Raw genomic sequence first — 22,167 nt, 5'->3', positions numbered from 1 at the left:
CCGCTGCGTAATCGGACAAAGGAGTAATGCACCAAAATTTAATTTGGAAACTTGAAAAAGACTAAAAACTGCTTTAGTTTCTTTTTGCGTGTTTTTAATTTTCGTTTCATCGCTTCTTTTGTTTCATTTGTAAGCCTTTTTCATCTCCCTTATTTCCTTTACTGTTCTTAATTCAAGCCCTCTTAATTTATTTATTCTCTCTTCTTCATTTCGTCATCATGTCTTTAAACCCCTCCTTTCTGTGCGTATTTCCTTCATTTCTTTAATTATTCATTCTCTTCCGCATTTCTCTTTATGTTCCAAGAACAAGAATCTGTCAGTGACGAGATTCATTCTAGACTAATCTCAGCTTGCGACATGATTTCCAAGTGGCACTGGATAATGCCAGGAAGTAGGAGTTTGCACGTATGTTGTGTCCGTGCTTCAACAGCTTATGTTTTTGTTCGCAGACGACCATCAAGGTCTACGCTCGTTGTCTGCGTCCGGACATCGAGTACAAGACTCTCAGCATCACGTTTCAGACGACCTGTCGCGAGGTTGTGACGTCCCTCCTCAACAAATACCGCATGCGTCATCGTGACCCTAATTTGTTCTACCTCACCATGGAGGTCACTGTCAGGAAAGCAGGTGAGTGCTAGGACCGGCGGACAAGGAGGAAGATGTTACAGGCGCTGAAGTTGTTCTGTAAATGTGTGAAATGAGATCTTACAGGTGAACAACGTGTATGACATCCGAGATGTGAATAATACGAACTTGTACCCTGGCAAGGATCCGGGCCTTTCCCCAACAAGTATTGTACTGTCTGAATGCTTTCCTTCCTGTTCTCGTAGTTTATTAACCTTAAAAATAACTTGGTTTTTTCTCCCTGAGTGTGAAGCTGGCCACTTACCTCCATTTAGTGCCAGACCAAGAATGTGTAAAGCGGTGAGTGGCGCTGTAAGGGGGTGAAGTCCTTCCGGTGGCCTTGAACCATGCAATTTGTTCATGGCTACTTTAGTTTACATATTAAAAGGTAAACTGTATCTCCATTAATAGTTTTCAAAGTCTATAAATTAACTGCAGGCAACAAATTTTTAAACGTGCAAAAATTGTTGATCACATATCCTAATAGAAAGGTGACTGGAGATCCTTCTCTTGTTGCAGGGGTGAGGACAGTCCTTGTGCTGGATGAGGACGCACGTCCCGCAGTCCTGCAGTCTTGCCACCCTCGAGGTGACTCTCGCTTATCGCTGCAGACAAGACGTGGCGGCCTCGTCAAGATATACGACAGTGTCCTCATGCCAGGGGTGAGTGGCCTGTTCTGTTAAAAACAACTGACCCCTTTTTCACATTTCCTTTCCTCTGTTCCTCTTTTTCACACCATCTCTTTATTGTTATTTCGTCCCTCTGAAGTACGAGAATTCTATTTGCCACAGGATCCTCAAGATTATGTGTGACATAACCTCTCTTTCTAAAATGTAAACTACGAATCTGAGGAAATACGTAGTATTATTTAGCACCAATCTCTTAAAAGTTTGTTGTTAAGTTGATAATATTAGGGACTGGGTATTTATAAATCTGCTCACAAGAATTTTATCACCAAAAATGTACGAGGTGCGATCGGAAAGTTTCAAGACTGTGTCAATAGAGGGCGAACCGGATGTAGTACGAGCTTCTGCCGCTAGGGGGTGCGGCCTACATTCATAGTGAATCAGTGTGCCAGCCGGCATCATCGAATTAGCATTTGTTTCTTAGTTACGGGCGTTTTGGTAGTGCATTACACCGACCCTCCTGCGATTTCGGAATGGCGGATTTTCATGAACAAATCAAATTTTGCCAAAGACTCGCCAAAACGGCTACGGAAACTATGAAATGCTAAAGCAAACATTTGGGGAGTCCGCAATGGGTCGTGCACAAACTTTTGTGTGGCATTCACGTTTTAAAAATGGCCGAACCTCTGTCGATGATGACGAGCGTTCTGGACGACCATTTTCGAGCACAACGCCCGAAAATGTTACGAAGATTCGGCAGCCATTCACGAAGATCAACGTCGTACCATCAACGACTTGTGCGACATTGTTGGGATAGGCTATGGGACCTGTCAGCTGATTCTAAAGGAAGAACTCCACATGCGACGCATCATGACAACGCGCCAGCGCACACCGCCCTCAAAGTTCGGCAGTTTTTGGCCTCAAACACCATGGCCGTCATCCCGCACCCTCCTTAGCTCCGTGTGACTTCTTCCTCTTCCCAAAGATGAAAATTCAGCTAAAGGGAAGGAGATTTGAGACGATAGAAGAGATTCAGGCAGAATCGCAGATGGTGCTTGACAGGCTGACAAAGAAAGATTTCCAGGGATGCTTCCAGGCTTGGCAGCGGCTCTGGGATCGTTGTGTTCACTCCCAGGGGAACTACTTCGAGGGTGATGGATGAATTTAATACCTGAGATAAGTGTACGGGTTTTGATAGGCGCAGTCTTGAAACTTTCCGATCGCACCTCGTATAAGCCTTAATACAAACAGGTACATAGTTACCAAAATTGCTTAAATTGGTATCACTTAAATTCACCATTGAATCTGAACAGACACTTAGCTAATCACAGACTGAATGCAATGAAATATATTTGTAATAATGAGTAACTGGTACTTGATTCTACTAAGCTCAAAGGGATGAATGTGATATCCATGTCTTATTTGTTATTTGCTATACTCGGAAGAGAATTCAAGGCTTTAAGTATATAAGCAATACTGATGTGATGCTGATTGACGACTGATGTCTTGTTATGTAGTCCCAGTACAAGAGCCTTCTGATCTCGGACCGCACGACAGTGGACGAGCTGATACAGATCCTACTCAACTGCTACAATAGCAAGGAACGTGTTGAACAGTTCTCCTTGTATGAGGTGTGCCGCAGTCAGGAGTACCAACGTAAACTGCACCCTGATGACTGCCCTCTCAACGTACAGCACTGTTGGACCATCCCCAATGAATTCCACTTCCTCATCAGACGCAACCTGGACTTCAGGCCTCGCAGAAAGGTACTCGTCTTGCTCATAAAAATCAGATTTAATCAGTGGCACTACTTTCTGTAGTATCAAGCACAAGAGCACTGAGCAGTCTGCCCCCATTTAGAGAACCCATGGGATAGGTTAATTAAAATAACGATAATAACTGTTGCTGTTCCTGAAGTTATGCAGACTGTTTGCCAGACTAGAAAATTGTTTACCATCATTGAGCCTTTTAAGATGAAAATTACCTTATTTGTAATGGAACATAAATGGAAAACAATTTTTTTGTTCCATAAAGCTAATTTGTAATGGTTTTATGATTGTGAATTGGGTGAGTTTTAATCTAAATACTTTTAACACTTTTAAAGATATTTTGGAATGACTAATAATCTCCTAAATTAATCCATACAAATTAAAATTTTATTTAGAACAAGATTTGGAAGTACGGGAATATAATTCGTACAAAATAAATAACTACAAATTGCTCTGCCAAAATTATTGTTTATTTTATTCTCTTGAAATTGTTGATATTCGTTGGGTCCTTTTTTATGCATTTACTGAATCGTGGTACTCGTAATGTCGATGGTGATATACGGGCTCTTGTGCGTTAGTAGTGATTTCATATTTATACTTTCATGAGTTCACTGTAGAGACTCTCAGTGAGCAACTAACATTTTGCTGTGTAGATTAACATGAATTGAACATTAAGTACTCCCTGCCACTCCTGCTTTCAGAGCTTGTGACCTACCAAGGGCTAAATTATCTTCAGGTGAAATGTGACTTAGTTTTGTCATATATTTAACGTTATGGTTTTATTATTGTTACATCTTGCCGCACTTACAGGGCCCATGGACTCCAGAGCTGCCATCTATACCATGTTCCTCCCGACAAAGTCAACCAGCCACATCACAACAGAGCTCCTTGATGAATGAGACACCAACTAAAAGTTTAAGCAGTTCATCGTACGCGGATTATGAGAACTACTTTTATATATGAGCATCTCTTCAGAAGAGAAACTGTAAGTTTATTTTAAGGTTATAGTAGCCTGCCTGCATTACTATAATGATTTTAATGGTCTATCGCTTCATTTTGTCCCGCGCTGTCTGAGGCAAAATGCTTCGGACCGGCGATACGGAATGCGCGCTGATTTGAGTCTCGGGGGAGAAGAAATTTTCTCATGAGCTTTCGACCGGTGCCAACCCAGCATCGTGAGGAAATTGGGGAGCTACAATGAGTAGCGTAATCCGGTCAGGAAAGCTAGCAATGGCTGGGGGTTCGTCGTGCTGACTACACGTCACCCTATATCTGGTTGGATGATCGTTCACCTCTGCTTAGGCATGTGATCGTGAGGCCAGCAGCCAGCTAGTCGGCTTTGGCTCTCAGAGGTCTCTTACGCCACGATTCGCTTCATTTTCGTTAATCATTTTGTTTGCAGTTCCTCAACATTTTAATAAACTTATGGAAAAGGGAGTCATTACACATGATCTGCCAGTACTAAATGTTTTTGAGAATATGATGGACTGTTGTTTTCCAAGTTACAGGATGTAACATTTGAACTTCATCAGATTTTGGGGCTATTTGGAGCTTCTACGCACGCACTCATTGATTTGCAGTCCTCCTTCCACTTAATACTTGGCATTATGAAGCTTGTATTTCATATGTCTCTTACCAGATGATACGATCGCTGAACTGCGTGGCTTTGGACGTGGGTTAAATATTTACTTTTCTATGGCGTTTGTAACTTTTATAAACTTACCTTTTATTATCAACATAAAAAGGTGTCATTCATGAGGTAAAAGATGATGCAAGAATTATGATTAAAATTCCAAACTGCTTGCCAAACAAAATATTGGGTTATTATCATAATATTCTGCTGTTTTCCCCCCCTCCCTGTAAACCAGGCTCACATATTAACTAATACAAGGGACTGTTACCACCTGATGCAATTTCCAGGTGCATTAAACTTGAAATTACAGATTTTCTAAAACATCATGTGCTTCATCCACAGTGGAATGATTAAGGAATGTAATTACGATTTACTTCCAGGTGTGAAATCTAGTTGTGCTGGCTGTGAAGAAGATATGGAACTGGATGATGCATTGGAACATGTGAAAGTAACGTGGACGAGAAGTGGATGCTAGGACCGAAACGAAGCAGCTATGAAGAAAGATAATGTCTGATAGAAGTGGGAAATAACACATATTTGTTACCAAAGGATGGTTAATGTGATTGTGTATGGTAATACTAATATAAAGACTAATTTTCATTACATGTTTAGGAGCAGATGGTGCATGATGTTGTGTTGTGACATTTTAATGTGTTTGAATTTATAGACCTCATTTATTACAATAATAAGCCCCTCCCAAAATTCCGAGCCAATGTTATTCTGTCAAAATGATACGTAGTAGTTTTGTTAGGCGCGGTAATTAGTGTATTAATTAAAGAAAACATAAACAAAGTAGGCATCAGTGCATGTTGATTGTGGACTTGTGGCTTGTGGTGTAGTATAGCCTTATAGATGGTGTTTCAAAAGAATATAGCACCTCCATCTTCAGGGTAGAGAACAAGACTACAAAGTGTCACAACCTGTAAGACCATAGAAGATATCTTCACTGCTCTGAGAACCTTGAATCTCAGAATTCAGTTCAGATGTACATAAATACACGTGATTTGAATGTGAATTGTTATGAAGATTTTTGTTACCAAATTAATCATTTAATTATCCGTTCTGTTCGTATTTTCATTAATTGAGCGCAATTAATCTTGTGTTTTAGATTAAATTATAGACGATCTGTCATGTAATTTCAATGTTTTTGCCTCATGTTAATAATTATCATAACTGGACAGTACAAACGGGTCTTTATGCAGCAAAGTTTTAAATTTCTTTTTTTCTTTTTTTTTGGGGGGGGGGCATTTGAGCCACTTTGAGTCACCATTTATTACCATATTATTGTATTCAATAAGTAAAATATCCAGTGACAGGAAACCAAACATGCTAAATAGAACACAGTTGAATAGTGAAAATTTGAAACAGAGTCTCCCATATATTTCTTTTTTAAAAACCTTTATTGCACAAAAACAGAACTTTCTGTCTCTGGCTGGAACTTCAGCATTAGTAGAATAAACAATTCTTCTGATGAGTCTTCATAACCTGATCATCTGATTTTGTTTTGACCAAATGTTGGGAATTTCTGTTGTTGTTGATGTTAGCACTGTCAGCTCTTTTAACTATCAATGCCCTGTATACTTCATAAGTGTCTGAAATTTCACCTGTTTTAAAAATTTTACATTTCAGTTCAGAATATCACAGAGTGTGAACTGCTTCTGTAATGGTAATTAATGAACAGATCAATAACGTAATTTTACTTTTCACATGTTTTAAAGAATTTCCGCAAACATGACAGTGCTGTGAAGCAGTACACCACAGTGTTCCTCGTCGTCTTTTTGGAGACATAATTTGCGAGTGCTCAGATCGCCACTGCTGCAGAGTAACATGATCATACTTGGGTTAGTCTTTCGGACTCTAAAGATACCACCCGTAACATTATTCGTTGCTAACTCAGATTATTTTAGTGTAAATACTGTTTGCCAGTCAAGTCTTTGAACATAAAGTCATTTTTAATATGCGCTCTTTCATAAAATGTGCTGCAGTCTTATATTGCATTTTAGCATGTTTGATTTTATGATTGGACGGCAATTACCAAAGCTACTGTAAATTATGCTTAATAAAAATAACATTATTGTAATTTTGTGTACTTTAAATGTAAATACTACCACTTGTATTTAATTTTTATTTGTAACATCATAATGTTTTTATATAAGTGTTTGCATACAATTGCGTAATTTTTCAACAAGGTACCTTCTGGATCTGTGCGCTCCATGAACTTATGTATGCTAGAACATATGTTTATGCACATTTAGTTTAGAGATTGAGGTGCAAAGTCCCTACCTATATATGTTTCCATGGACAAAAAGTCAATACGCAATAAGAGTATTTGACCATATTATTCCTTATTCAGAAAGGTGTTTTTTTTAAATGTTCTCTCTGATATCCAATTGAATGCTTGAAAGAATTGTGTCAGATGTTGCAGTGGGCAGACATTGTACTGAGTAATAAAGGATAAATCATAATCCAGAGTGATATTGATTTTTAAAGAGAGAGAATCACGTCGAAATATATTTCATGATTCAAGTACAACTTACTGGGTGAAACTTGTAATTAAGATGATTTCTGTCTTCTGGGTTGTTGCGCTGCGTAGTCTGGTCGATGTTAACAAATGTTTCAGAGGTCATACTGCATCCGTCATCAGGGCATTTCATTCATTCATTCATTGCCCTGATGATGGAGGCAGTATGACCTCTGAAACGTTGGTTAACATCGACCAGACTACACAGCGCAACAACCCAGAAGACAGAAATCTTCATACTCTCCGCTGTGAAAACCTCAAATCTTACATGTATAGTTCACTTGCTGGGCTTGTAATCCTGGGGTCCCGGGTTCGATTCCCAGTGGTACCCAGGTTTATAACTTGTGTCGGGCAAGGCCGTGGTCCAGGTATCACGGGAGTTTTCCTCCGGGGCTTCCCTGGTTTCTCCGTGGGATCCCAACAATTCATCATTTTCATCGTCATTTACACGAAGAAGGCAACGGCAAACCACTTCTGGATCATTTGCCGAGGAAACATATGAAGAGGTCCCTATCAGAGGGAACTTGTTCATAATGTCACCAGGGGTCGGCTCCGACCCGATGGTACCAAAAAAAAAAGTTCACCTGGTGTCTCCTTCCTACATTCTTATAAGATGTATTTTGTGTGCAGAACTGTCAATAAATTTGACTTGAATCGTGTAGCTGTTATGGTATTGTGCACGCTTGTACGCGTGTCGTAGTTTGTACAGTTATCGAACTTGCCTTAATTATATTGTAGAATGAAACTGAGAAACCATTGAAGAATACTGTAAGGGGAAGTGAAGAGAAATAGTTTGAATAATATGTGGTGTAGAAGATTGATGAAATCAATGTGTAATATTCCATTTCAATCAGTGATGATGACTTTATGATGATGTATGTAATTGCATGCTTTCATTATGTGTAAAAAAAAAGTGTTAAGTGTTTTTGTATACTTGTTTTACGGAATTGCTATTTGCTGAGTGGACTTTAGTATGAAATTGTGTAGGAATGGCATTTTATCAGTCCAAATTTTCAATTTTAGAAACAACGTCATTCTTTGTGAGAAATGATACATTAAGATAGATCAAAATAATTATTTAGGCATGACAGTGAATTGTGATTAATTTTAAAAATTCCTGTTACCTAGTACAATTACTTGAATCAGATCTTTGAGATGCTTAAATAAGGGGGTTTTCAACCTATGGGCCACATGCAGCCATGTGTATTTCTGTAGTTTTATTGTCGTGCGTGCTGAAGAAATAGTTGCTGCTTAAATTAAAATGGTAGTTAAAAATATATAATCTGATACAAGCATACCATGACTGACTTATTGTGTACGCGGTTCAGTACTAGAAGGTAAATTGAATTACAACAGAAATTAAACTGGATTTTGAAGGAATAATAAAGAAATATGTGACTAGTGGCTGATTTTGTTGAAGTAACCAGAGTAATATTTGAACCTGATTGTAACAACAGGACAGAGTTAGTGGAATTTTCAATGCGTCGTCATCTGTAACTGCACGGCCATCGAGATGTCATGAAAGGGTAAATGTTCGCCAGTTTACCGCTAGATACGCAAATTAGTATGACATGAGTACGCATATTTAACTTCGTAATAAAAATTTGGAAAACCATTTATTTCGCTGTGAAGCTGTTCCATTGGTTTATCTAAGTTTTATCAGATATGCTAATAAATTTAATAATTTGTATTCTTGGGTCTGGGAGTATGCAATGGTATGACACTTTCTATTTAAAAGATAAAAATATGTGAGTGTTAAGAAGTTAAATAATGTAAGATAGAATAAGATAAAAATGCATAATTCAAGTTCCATTAACTGGCTTGCTTTTGTGGGGAAAAGAAATTTAAAAATGTAACCATCCATCCTTGGCACTTTCAGTGGTGACGTCTTTGTTTCTAGAATGGAGTGTTCTGTGTATGATAATATATTTATCAACATTCTTATTAGCCCCTTTATAAATTATAGTAATTTAAGGTCATTGAATTGAAATGACTACGTAGTAAATATAATTAAATCTGTCTGGCTTAAACATGCTGTATATCTTTCTAGTATATCTCTGCCTGTGTGAATTTTAGTTGATGCCAAAGATTATAATACTTTTGTAATTACAGTTATATATGTCTTATTGGAATCTGATTAGATCAGAATTTCATCATAATTCTATATTCAAACTTATATTTAAATATGTATGTTGTGTAGCGTATGTAAACTCAGTAATGAAATGTTTGGCAAATCATAGTCATATTCATTTTGTTTTATCCTGTCTTACGAGATTATTCCATTCCATTCATTTTTTCTTGAAATGGTAATTTGTACTTTAATGGTGAGTGATCAGAGGATGCCGAGGCCGCACTTGACCCCAGGAAAAGCCCCCCCCCCCCCCAACTCCACCCCCTTACTCATCGTACAGGTGGCTTGGTGGTCCTCAGAGCCGGTCTGGATGCAGAGGTTAGAGGAAAATCCTCTGCCTCTGTTTGGGATCAAACCCTGATCGCCCAGCCATAGCCAGTGTTTTTCTGCCAAAAATCAATTACAACAAACAATAGAATCGGTATAAATGAAATTACATTTCACGGGCACGTTCAATCATCTTAGTGGTAACACTGGAAAATATGTAGGTTATATTACAATGTACACGTTTCTTTTGCGAATAAGATGTAAGATTTAATGAATGAATCGTATGTTGAAGAGGGACACGTACTTTATATCGCCTGCGATACTATCGAAAATAAATTACTAATGCATGTGTTTGTAGTTAAATTCGCATGAAATGTGGCCCTGGTCATCGATCAGATTGCTGTAAATCAAAGGAACAGTGTCGAGAGCGCCACTTGTTCTGATTGTAACTGCTTTTCTGCGAGTCATTAGTCTGTGCCGCGTGTTCTCGGAACTCGGGAGTAAACTTGTGCAGTTTGTGTGGAAGTGGATATTTAATTGGTGGTTTTCGGCAGTTATAGTGTGGAGTGATACATCGAAACTGTTGTTAAATATGTGGAGTGGGTCCCTTTTCAAATAAAGTAATGTTTGTTTGTTTTAAATTGTTACTTATACATCGTTCTACTGTTAGCCATAACGTTTGTAAGCACGTGAATAGTTAATCGAACTGTAGTGTGACAGCGATCGAAATTTGTTCCTACCAGACGATCTTCTGATAGTCTCTTACACATACTGCTTTGGTAAGTTAATTACTTTTCATGTTGATTAATTAGTTGAAGTTTCATGTAATTTCACACGGTGGTATATAACTTGTGATATCCGCATTGTAATGTGTAGGAAAGGGTCTCAATTGAGATCGAATGTGTGTGTATGGATGGAATCATTGTTTAACTTCCCATAATTCATACTGCTATGGCTAATCGAGATAAAGGACGGTAACGGTGCTTATATAAATAAATTATATGTAAATCCTCTAATGAAAACGAACGTAATGTTCTTTTTAATTTCCTCCGTAATCCTGCATCACACAAGGTCAGCATTATCTTGCCTAGAATAATCGACGCCAAATTTGTATAAGAACGGTTCCTGTTCAGTTAATTGAACGAAAAAAATGTTTATTTCTTTTAGATGTTCCTTTTTCGTAGCCAGATGTACTAATGGACGGGAATTAAACTCTCAGGATGCCGATTTGAGTCGGTTCAGTTCCCAACCTTCCCTCAAGATTCGTTGCAGTCGCGGGTGGGATTCGTAGTCTTGCATTACGTCATTAGACTGTACACGTGTTGTTTAGTTGCTGCGTGATGTAGTTGCCTTGGGGTGGGGTACACCTGGCTCTAAAGACGCAAATGACTTGCTGAACAGGTTGGGTAGACTGAGTGGACTCTCGGCTATTGAAAGGCGGCAGACTTAGGAAGCGAGAAGTATTCCTTTACTGATAATTAATACCAGTGTTTGTTTATTTCAATTGATGCCAGTCTACGACTTTTAGATTTATACACCAGCGTTCTGCTGGACTTCGTGAGTTGTAACGATGCTGTATGTTTCAATTAACACTGTTTACTTGTTTGAAGTAAGAGTTATTTTGAAAAGGCCTGTATAAGACTTAATTTACGCATTAACATTCGCAAAGAACACCGCGTGGACTCGTTCGTGTCCTGTTTATTGGCTTCATAAATTTGCATTAAATCTATTTTGGACGTTACGTCATTCGAGGCAAATCCAAATCCAGTAACATGTAGTCGGCAAGAAAAATTTACCAATATATTATCACTGTGTTAGGTTCCTTGTGTTGCATTGGCGAGACTACAGTTGAGAGAAAGAGGGTATTTTTTTATTTGTTCATTTTATTCTGATTTCAATTGTTGAATGTTCGAATCTGACTGCACACAAATAATTTTATTTACAGTAGCACATATTTCAGAAGCGTTCTTTTTTCGTGAAGAAAACGTGCTGCTTATAGAAAATACGAATTAGTATGTTAGTCATTGAAAGGGCTACTTTCAAGACCTGGCATCTTTTGTAATATATCCAAAATCCGTGAGACTCGACCACGGATTTAATTCGTCTTGACATCGAACATAACGTTGGGAGGAAACCACAACGCTGTTCGTTGTGGTCTTCATTTTTTTGTTATTATTTGAGGTGGTCGTCAGTAAGGTTAAGTTTTGCAAAGGAGACGCGGAGGTACTTCGATGGTCACCCAAGGTACTCATGTTCGTATGCGTTTGAAAGAATGGTGTTAAGCAGTGTAGTACCCATTAGAAGGGTGAAATAAAAGTAAAGTTGCCCCATTAGATGGGGGGTGAGTGGTCAGCGTCACGCCCCTACCGCGCTTTAAGCCAGGGAAAGGACCTTGGTACCCGTTGGATAAGAGGCTGGGTGCGCCACAGAACCGGTTTGGATGTAGACAGTAGAGGAAAAATCCTTTGCCCCTGTCCGGGCTTGTTAGAAGCGTACATAGTGGATTGAAACTCGCCGATCGGTCACGGATTTTCTTTATGGCAGAAGTGAAATTTATTGAATTTGGTTTGGTCGTTATGCCGTAGGCAACTGCTGTAAACTCAATTTTTACTCTCGACACTCGGTAATATCAACAAGACATGTTTTGTGCACATGCTTGAACAAACATTACTGTCTCACGACACATTAATTTTACGTGCATTTTATCATGAACCAATAAAGTGAATGTCAGTTTACAGGCCTGCCTGAAGTCACAGTGTGTTAAAAATTGCTGTTCTGAATTTAGGAATGCTGTATCAGTAACCAAGAATACGTAATAAATATTGAGACAATTAAGGCTGAATAGTTGACAGAACAGGATTTTATTTCGTAGCATTTTCTGGGAAGGAATTGAGGGGGGAGGGGGGCAGTCAGTCATTTCTTGGACTGAGATTGAATCATGGGATTAATGGACACTTTCGACTGTTATCTATGGTGTTTTATAGGAACTGGAATTGTAAGGATTATAAATAACTCAGTTTTGAGTGAAGTGATTGATAAAAAGTATTCTCTTTATTTACAAATGTTTCCAACAATTTCTGGAAATTTGGTTGCGAAGAAAACTTGCAAATAACACTCATTGCTCCCCCATCCCGTACCCGTCCATTTTCAGTGAGATTCCCCAGCTCAGGTTAATAATATCCTAACCTCCACACTGTAGGGAACATACAAAACATTATGGAGGGGGAGTACAAACAGAATTTAACAGTTACTGGTCTTGGATGCAACAAGCTTCATAAAGCAAATATATTTTCTTGTTTGAAAAGAATTTATAAACCTCTTTTTTCACTCAACCTTATCAGTCATATAGCAACACATTCCCCAATCATTCTATATATTAGCTGCTTCTTCAGCCATTTTCTTTCACTGTGAAAATACGTAACACAATGCTATACAAAGAAAAATATTTTAGTGTGAAACTTAACAAAACAAATGATTTTCTTGCTATTGATCGAGGGTATTATTATTAATATTTTTATTTAATGAACCAATGGTTTGTTACGATCACACACACGCATTTATCCGAATGGGCACTTCGATATTATCACAGCCAGCTGATCTGTGATGCCTCGATTACTGATGGTAGAAGATAGTGCAGATTGAGGGTAATTGAACATACATGAACACTTCTCATTCCTGTATCATTAAATGGGGTCCGTAGTGGCCGCGCGGTCGCTGGGACAGTGGGTTCGAATCCCACTCAAGTCACGGATATTTGTCCGCGTTTTTCTGTGTTGTGCTGTCCTGTGTACAGGTAGAGGCCTTGCGACAGGCCGATCCCTCGTCCAAGGAGTCCTACCGAATGTCCATAGATCTAGCCAACGAAAAAGTTGGGACCCGCAGTGCTCAGGCACTTGAAGAACAGGTCGTTCCCAGTATCCCCAGTATCATTAAATACCATAAGGAAGAAATCTGCATGAAATTTGAGAGAAGTGTCGGATATCCTTGTTAAGCTATGTAACATGAGAAACCCTTTCTAAGAATTAAGAATTTCTGTGAAGTATTGTATCATAGAAGAAATATTAATGACGATTTGTAACAAAGTACATTTCATGAAGCTTTGTGAAGATATTATATTGTTCGGAACTTAGCTGGCAGTTTTTATCATATTTTTTCATTTTACTCGTAGCAAATATTTGCTGATTAAACAAACGCTAAGTTACATTTCAGTAAACAAATTATTCTTGTCTGAAACGTTATTGGTACTGTTTCTTGGAAGCTTCCAGTTGCCTCGCAACAGTGGAAGTTCCTTCTGCGGAAAGAAAATTAAATTTTCTTTCATCTCGCGGCATTGTGTTAAGTGTCACTTCATAGTGAAGGAAACAGCGCCATCTTTACATGTTTGCAGGATCAACAACAGGACAGACTATGAACACTCATTAACAATAACAGTAACACGTAACTCACATCATTCCATACAGTATTCAAATATGCAGTGTATTCAACTTAATACAGTTTTCTAAATCTTGTTTATTTTGAAGCATAAATGGCTGGTAATGAGGTTAGCAACTACATAGTCATCCCCTGAATAGGTTTATATTATCTAGAACCATATTAGTTAATATTAAATGAAAAAGTAAACAAATACAATGTTTCTTTCGATTCAATTACATTTATGAAATTTAAAGTGTCTGCAGAGCACCATAAATTTCTAAAAGACTATGATGCGATATAATAATAACCAAATTAACTTTTGTCCTTGGACCCATGGGACCTCTAAATGAACAGAATATGACGTTTCTTGTGATGTGCTCACAAATATTTTGTGTTAAAAATGATTAAATATCAGGCACACGAAATTCGAAATTAAGGAACGGAAGTTTTCAAAGTCAGGTGCTCGCACTGACAAGAAGTATAGTACTTGAATTATTACTGCTTTACAGCACTTGTTTTGTGACTGAAATTTTTGTATTTCTAAAAATACTATGTAGTTGATATCCCATTCAGTTGGACCAACTGCTCGGAACTTTCCTTTTCTCTTTTCAAAATGTTGACATATTTGAATACTTATAATAACTACTTGGAATAATGAAAGTTTTTTACGTTAATGCTGATACAGCTTTGTTTTAAAAATATGATTGAATCCAACTTGAATTAGAGAATGTGACATCAGAATAACTCTTGATAATATAATATGTATTTAGACATGAAATTCAGTTTGCTTGGAAAAAGACATAATAAATAAATTGTACATTTCACACTCGCACATCATTCGTCTTTGTGGCCGATTCTGCACGCTACAGCGGGAATTATTTCTATAACATGTCAAATAAAACTACTACGATGAAAAAACTGGAAGTGTAGCTTCGTATTAGCCAGCAGAAAACAATTAAGGTTCTAATTGTACTATTTATTTATATAAGGAAGGAACGTAACATATAACAGCTTACAGCTTACTTTGAAGTGAAAATCTTTGGAGTTGAAAAGCAAACAAAGTAGATATATTAATGTTTTATGTACTATGTACAACTCATTGTTTTGACGTATGTCCATATCAAAGAAATACTGTACCTAGCAGTATATTGATAAATCTTGTATATATATATAATATATACAGTAGTCTTATATATATTTTTTAAATATCAACAGCAGCCTTTATTTATACTTCCACTAAATAAGGCAATCAATCTTGATGTACACGTCTTCATATTCCTCTGGCACAGGCAAAGTCTATTTTGAACTGTATGAAAGAAGAAACCACCACGAAAATGCTCGCTACAGCAGATTTTTAATTATGAAAAAAGAATCCTCGCTTGTAGTAGCTATGCGTAAATCTGCAAACAATGTAATGAGTAAAAGGTATATAAGCGTTTAGTTTCTACCACATTCCTTACTTTCGTGAATAATTTGAAATTGCAATACTATCAGGCACGAAGAAAGTGGTAGCTATTTTCTATCAGCCATTATGGAATTTAATTTTTTTGTGTGATTAATGAAGCAGGATTGTGGGTTATGGTTTTGAATTGTTCTTCTAACAATGCAATGTACTTATTAGTACTGTTGTTTTATGTGAATTATTTTTTTAAATTTTAAAGCAAAATGTGTTTAACGTGTAGTGGATTTGGGACAACGTAGTTTTCAGTCTTTGGACAGGCAGGGATGTTGGAAGTGGAGGTGAAAAGGACAGTCTCCCTCCCACACTTGTCTGCCTACATATATTCTAATGTTAATCACTAGAATTCTCACTTACCACGTCGTTTTTCCACCCCAAATTTTAAAATTTTTTGAGGATAACCATTCTGTATGCATGGATCATGAAGAATTATATATTCCAATCGGAAAGAAAATGGTGTGTCAACAAGAAGATGGTGGAGTAGAAAGGACGGTGGCCATAATCATTATGAGCAAAGGCCCAAATTGCTAAAAGATAAGCAATGTTTAATTATTAAGAAAAATTGCGATATTTAAATGATTAAATAGGTTGTATCTTCTTTTAATTTTCAATTTCTGTCACGCAGTGAAACCAGTGTTCAAATGGGTGTGAGATATCATTGGCTTATGAAGCTAAAAGGTTCTTATGAAGTCCTTTATCTTCAGAAATAATAATCAAATCTCGGCGATTATATTTCCTTGCCCACTATTTTGCCAAGTTATTTGAGCGATGCTTTTGACAATGCTACTGCCATAATTATCACCTGAATTTATCACGTCATTTTCTAATGTTCCATTGCCATTCAACAGACAGTGAAACTAATAAATTACAACTTGTCTCATTAGTTGGTCAGTGTTGAAAAGTCGAAGTTCACAGAGGAATCAGTACTAGATGGCGTTGAGGGCACGACGTGACGAAGCTTTGTGTGGAGAGTGATAATCATCGGTTTCCCGGATGGCACTGCGGTGCTGGGAATGATGGTATCTCTCTTCACTGCTACCAGGGATGCTGCGATGGTGTTGTGACCCACCATAGTGTGATAGATGTGTGGGTTGGTGAGGATGTTGATGGTACATACTGATGCCATCTCTCGGTTCTGTGTTGTACTCCTCATATTCTTCTCGATCTCTCTCCAGTCTCGACCTGCCTCGAGGGTGTTGGTGGTACGCAGGACCAGCTGAAACGAGGAAATGTTCAGTGGGTAGGAATGGCGAACTGGACAGATCATGATAGCTTCAAATTTGGATTAGATTCCTCGTATTACTTTAAATTTAAACACGCCAAGTGTTCTGCCACATTTGCATGTTTTATGTTAACGGCCGTAACTGAGACTGTAATCTAAATTTTAATTAAATGGCAACGAGATCTGTTATTACTATTGAAAGTGGAGACACTAGTCAAAGAAACACTGGACACACACATACTAAATGCTACAATAAACAGGACATCAAGAAAATTGGACCATACATAAATACACAGAGTAATATAAAGCAACATGTAACACCACTGTGACGTCACATAACAAAATATGTAATGTTCAGGAAATGAAGAAGCTTATGACTTCTAACATGAAGTTTTATGCTTGAAGAAAAAAAAGTTTAAAGCACAATACAATAGAAACACAAACCAATCATAGGGACAGAGGTAAAGTTGAAATGTGTTTACATCGAAGGGATGTGATTATTTTCTTGGATTGTATTCACGACATGCGAACATCTGAGAATAAAGTTTGTGACAACCAACCGCACACAGAAGCCGCTGGAAAAGAGCGCCAATTTAGTGTGTTTGTGTGTGTTTATGAATGTCATGATGAAGAATATAAAATAAAAAGAAGAAACAAGAGAGAATTGAAAAGAAAGCAGAAAGATTGTGAATGCGAGTTATATAATAATGATATATAAATATAATTTTGCGACAAAAGCCGGATGCTCTGTTTACAGTATGTTTGCTTCAATACAGCAACGTTCGAGCATGTTGTTACCTTCCCTCGCGCCATTATTTGTGAACAGATTATGTGAGCGACGTCCGACAGATGTCACTCCTCTCATCAGTCACACACTGCTTCTGCCATCTGTGGAAGCAATTTTTAAACTATACATGCGCGCATGCGCGAAAGTCCTTAATTAAAATTTTTTCACTAAACATAAATAACATGTTAATAATTTATTAAGTGTTTTTTTGTCTCTGTCACAGTTTGTTACACAAACGCGGAAAATGAAGGAACTGATATCTAATTCATAAGAGCAACAATGAATATTTTTGAAGCTGTGTTAGAGGAGAAACTAGATATCTTTAAGAACAAATGTCATAAACAAGGTAAAAAAATTCTTATGAATCATCTGAATTGTTTTGTCAACAAAGTATAGTGTAATAAATATTTTATTTATATACAAGACAAAACACGAGACTAGAAGAACAGAGAAATAATGCAAATTAACACACAAAATATAGTTCCAGTTTTCCATTTTATATAATGCTCTGAGACTTGACACAACAGAAGTGAAGACAATAATGTGGGATAATTTTAGGCCAGTCACTCCAGACTCCTTGTTAATATTAAGCATGTTAAAATTATGTTGTAAAGACAGAATGCTAAGCAAAATTAATTACTTCAAGCGTTATTGGTTAATACAAGAATAAAAGCAGGCCTATAGGAAGGACATTAATTAATTGCACATGAGGTGGAAAGAGTAAAGGCCCTCACAATTTTTCGAAAACCGTAATATTAAATCCCGTTTTCGAATAGGTTTTCAAAGATTCCAAAATTTCCTTCCAAAATCTAAGAACTGCATAACGAATAAAACTCTTTCGCAAAAGTCTTAACCACTCTTAAGTAACGAAAGGAATAGGGAATGGTCTTTCTGCATGCCCATTTCTCAAATAATATACTTACATCCAAACGTATATGACCTCTTAAACTCTTCCGGGTTCAAACAAAGCACATTTTAAAAGGTCAGCTTGGATGTGCATGTGGTCAGTATTTAAATGATCTCTACTGTCGAAGTCTCTCTCACTACACCAGCAGATGGCACTATGGACCCTAAGGGCACGCCGCGTAGAGGAGTAGAAGAAGAAGAAGAAGATAAGATTGCAACAGAAACAAATAGAAGATGTGAAAAAGACAAGAAAGGTTAACAGGAAACTCAAAGAAATTAAAATTATAACAAATAAGCTTCATTTTATGAGCAGACTTGCACTTACGAGAGAGATTTGTTTTCGTTTTTAACCATTTAAATAAATCAATGTGCTGTTGACTTATATTCGAAAGATGTGTTTTTCCATAGAACTTAACATATAAGTAAATATTCTTGGATTAAATGTGTCAGCATAAGGAAGCAACTGAGAGATAATAACATGCATTTTGCAACAAAATTGTTTGAGAGAGCTGAAAGAAATATAACCATTAAAATGTAGAAGAAGCCACCTTAACCTGGTACGCTGTCTGTGCTTGTAAAAAAATAACGTAAAGTGTGTGGAATTACGTTTCATCCTCCAGTTCTTAATATATGATTTGCATCAAAGTTATTTGCGTGCGGCTATAAAAATCCTATAAGCGCAGTTCGTATTTTGTCTTACTTCATTGCATTTATAAAAACTATCGTGGATGAAATTCAGAAAATGGAAAGAAGTAGCCATGTCAGCTGTGTGAGTTGAATGAAAATTACGAATTGACTTGTACGTGAATGCCAAATACAGCTTATATGCCTAAATTTTATATATTCAAATCTTAGTTTATGCTATTCACTTTACCTTACCAGCAGATATCTGCGTGAACCCAAGGAGTTTCCCCCCCTCCCCCCAAACTAAGTTTTTCTTTTTATGTGACTCTGCTATCTATACATGTACATGCTAAAACCCTAATAAAACCTCACTGTCCATGGAAGGGGATTAGCCTCTTCATCGGACCCTAAAAGTAAGACGGTTTCATTTGAAGGCGGGAGCAGTACCGGCTCCCGAAATTTAGTTGTTTCGATTTTAATACTGTGAACAGTGGACCAAGAACAGACAAACAGCAGTGTAACGCGCCATAGTTAGAAGTATTGCACCAAAATTGTTCTTGGTTATGAACCTCTTCTTATAATTCGTAATGAACACACGGATTTTTTACGTAGGGAACGCTTTCAACACGCAAAGAATTTTCGAGCTCGGTAGAGGAGCGGTACTAAGTTTCAATTTCGCTCAGTGTTTTGAAATATCTGTAAGAATAAATTTTCATTACATAGGTTTACAAATCATGTGTCCAGTTTCTATACGTGTTCGACCTCTTACCATATTATTTCGTAATCAAATTTTATAATTAAGAACACTTTTTAGACACCAGATGAGGACAGCGTCTTTAAATAAACAATAAATAAATATAAACAAGAACACTTTCTTTCCTTATGTCTTCAGACTTTTTAAGAAAAGAATGGTTTTAAACTATCCTAAATAAGAACCTTAGTGGAGAGTTACGGACATAAAAGGAAACAGCGTAGTGGTTCCTTATGCTTGAAAACAGGGATGAAATAAAGAATATTAAATGGCGTATAAGACCTCATCTCTTTTCTACCGCTTATGTTTCTAATGATGTCCCATGGTTGGATTTGTGCTACAACCAAACTGTAAATAAAAGGAAATGATCAAAATGTAAGCTGCAGTGCGTTTTCTTTTTGCCACGATGAGGAGAATATCAGCTAAGGTCGGGTTCCATCACACGCTAATCATTTATTTTTTAACAGAAGTGCAAAATAATGCAGACTGACGACCCAGTTACTCTGACCACATCGCACATAAAACATGAGGTATGTAAAAGAACTTGCTAGTGAACAGACTATTGATTGCCTCAAAAACGCGTTGCCTATTTTTAAATAATAGCCGCTTGATCCGTGCAGTGGCCGTGGTTTTTGATCATTCGTTGTTGTGGTAACAAGGAATGGTGCAACCATCTTTTTGGATTTTCAGCTGGTCATTTACTGTGATCTTGTCTGATGCCAATGTCATCATAGCAGATTTTGCATTTACTTATTCACCTCCTAATGAAAACTATTTCGCTTTATTACTATAATTAGGTCTGACTGCATTATAATACACAACTTATTTCAAATGAAGAGGTACAAGACAATGAATTTTGGATGACGATGCAATAAGGGAGCTTCTAATGATACGTAATCCTTAGGTTCTTTACATTCTGCCCAGTGACAAAATTCGCTTAATATTGCTGTCTCGGTGTTTTTTGTGAGCCACGTTAAATATAATTCTTTGTTACCCCTGAGTAAGCCTGTTTATCAATGAAATTTATATGCCGAATTATGTATGGATTAAACGTGGGTTGTAATTCGCTATGTAAGTTCTGACTTGTAATTCATAATATGTAAATATTAACGGTTAAATTGACAAATGGCACCAGAGTGGATAGTTACAAAATTGTAGGCCTATGCTTACACGTTCTTGTTATTGACACTTTCAGTGAGATACCCGACTGATTTTCTGATAATTTTTATTCTTCCCTCAGATTAAGAAACCACGATTAATACTCGCTTATATGAATAATCATACAGGCCCAGCTATAAATTCTTGTATTTTAGAAAGTAGATGATATAATAATTTTTTACTCATGATTCCAATGTTTACAACTTGCGAAATTTAAATTTCCTCTCCCTTTGTAATAGATTATCGTGCGGCTGGAATCCGTACTAAATTATATAATAAAGAAGGATGTCAGATGCTAATAATCATGTATCAGCCAGTGGTACAGGAATATTGACTACATGAGCAATGCATATCCTTTTATTACCTCGAAGATCATGTTGATACCCGTAAGAATCATGGTGAACTCCTGTGGACAGATTGGTCAATGTTTGAGTCACTGCGTGTTAGTAAGAAATGCACATTTGTCAGCTTCTCTGCTGTTTAGAATCTTCTGTTATTGATGTTGGCTCACTCGTTCGCAAGATATCGCATACACAATTAATAACAATTTGTAATTTTCTTGGTTCTGAAGTTATTTTCTTCAGGCACTTTTCAATAACTGAAAATTTCTTTCAAAAATTCTTCACTGCAATTTAAACTCGTTTTATGTGCGCATATTTAGTCGAACGTAACCTAACCTAACCGATAAAAATGTCTTAAAGCTCACTTTTACAGGACAGATTGAGCGCTGATACTAATTATGACGGAATGTGCTTTGTCTGCGAGATTTTAAACTCTCGTGACTGTTAAGAGGTCGATTGTGATACTCTTCATTGTGATGTCGTGTAGATTTGTAAGAGGTTACCAGTATTTCGTAGGAACATGCTGTTTGCATTCCCTATCTTGAATATGGAGACGGTACGTTCCTCGAAAACGTCTGTAATCACCAACAAGACTACACGGCATCACAATTCACAAAGCCGTAATCACCTGTGATCTTTGAACTGAAAACGTTTGCTGAAACGTAACAGACTTCTCATCGAGCCATGTTAGAGTTCCGACAAAGTCGTCTCATTTGTTTACGGTGACGTGAAATACTTCTCAATGAACAATTTTGTTCAATCTTCTGTAAGTACAACCTGAAACATTGCTCGTGTTATCGGTTCTTTTCTTTAAATAAGATGGCCTTAAATTAGACCACGTATTTATTATTTCCGTAAGCAAACCAGCGTGCTATTAACCGTTTACAGAACAGTGGATAAGCGGCACAGACAATTAGAACCTTGGAAACGAGCAT

The 22,167-nt window shown here is 37.2% G+C and overlaps 3 protein-coding genes across 17 annotated transcripts in view; 2 read left to right on the top strand and 1 right to left on the bottom strand.

Annotated features, from left to right (window-relative positions):
* Positions 1 to 9,412, top strand: part of rau (RA domain-containing protein rau) — a 103,014-nt gene extending 93,602 nt beyond the window's left edge. For both annotated transcript variants that reach the window (XM_022079367.2, XM_022079368.2), the window contains exons 3-7: positions 450 to 627; positions 1,144 to 1,286; positions 2,768 to 3,016; positions 3,830 to 4,004; positions 5,033 to 9,412. In XM_022079367.2, coding sequence (XP_021935059.1) covers positions 450 to 627; positions 1,144 to 1,286; positions 2,768 to 3,016; positions 3,830 to 3,982 — 723 coding nt within the window. In that variant the 3' untranslated portion in view covers positions 3,983 to 4,004; positions 5,033 to 9,412. The remainder of the gene's footprint in view (positions 1 to 449; positions 628 to 1,143; positions 1,287 to 2,767; positions 3,017 to 3,829; positions 4,005 to 5,032) is intronic.
* A 617-nt stretch (positions 9,413 to 10,029) lies between these two features.
* The window catches only part of LOC110837360 (BTB/POZ-zinc finger protein abrupt), a 273,544-nt gene continuing 261,406 nt past the window's right edge, over positions 10,030 to 22,167 (top strand). For all 4 annotated transcript variants that reach the window (XM_022079380.2, XM_022079382.2, XM_022079384.2 and 1 more), the window contains exon 1: positions 10,030 to 10,350. The gene's annotated coding sequence lies outside the window, so the exon portion shown is untranslated. The remainder of the gene's footprint in view (positions 10,351 to 22,167) is intronic.
* The window catches only part of Ca-beta (Calcium channel protein beta subunit), a 212,447-nt gene continuing 202,880 nt past the window's right edge, over positions 12,601 to 22,167 (bottom strand). For 8 of the 11 annotated variants that reach the window (XM_022079374.2, XM_087352437.1, XM_087352438.1 and 5 more), the window contains 2 exons: positions 21,256 to 21,297; positions 12,601 to 16,659 (listed from right to left, as the gene is read on the bottom strand). In XM_022079374.2, coding sequence (XP_021935066.2) covers positions 16,370 to 16,659; positions 21,256 to 21,297 — 332 coding nt within the window. In that variant the 3' untranslated portion in view covers positions 12,601 to 16,369. Of the gene's footprint in view, positions 16,660 to 17,463; positions 17,554 to 18,375; positions 18,523 to 21,255; positions 21,298 to 22,167 lie in introns of all 11 variants that reach the window. The other 3 variants (XR_002545659.2, XR_002545660.2, XM_022079373.2) reach the window with 3 other exon arrangements.

Source organism: Zootermopsis nevadensis, unplaced genomic scaffold (assembly GCF_977971745.1).
Source record: "Zootermopsis nevadensis isolate Lab colony 2312 unplaced genomic scaffold, Znev_1.0 Znev_ptg000021l, whole genome shotgun sequence".
Taxonomy (NCBI): Eukaryota; Metazoa; Arthropoda; class Insecta; order Blattodea; family Termopsidae; genus Zootermopsis; species Zootermopsis nevadensis.
Note: the sequence above shows the minus strand (reverse complement) of the source record. Positions and strands in the feature narration are given on the sequence as shown.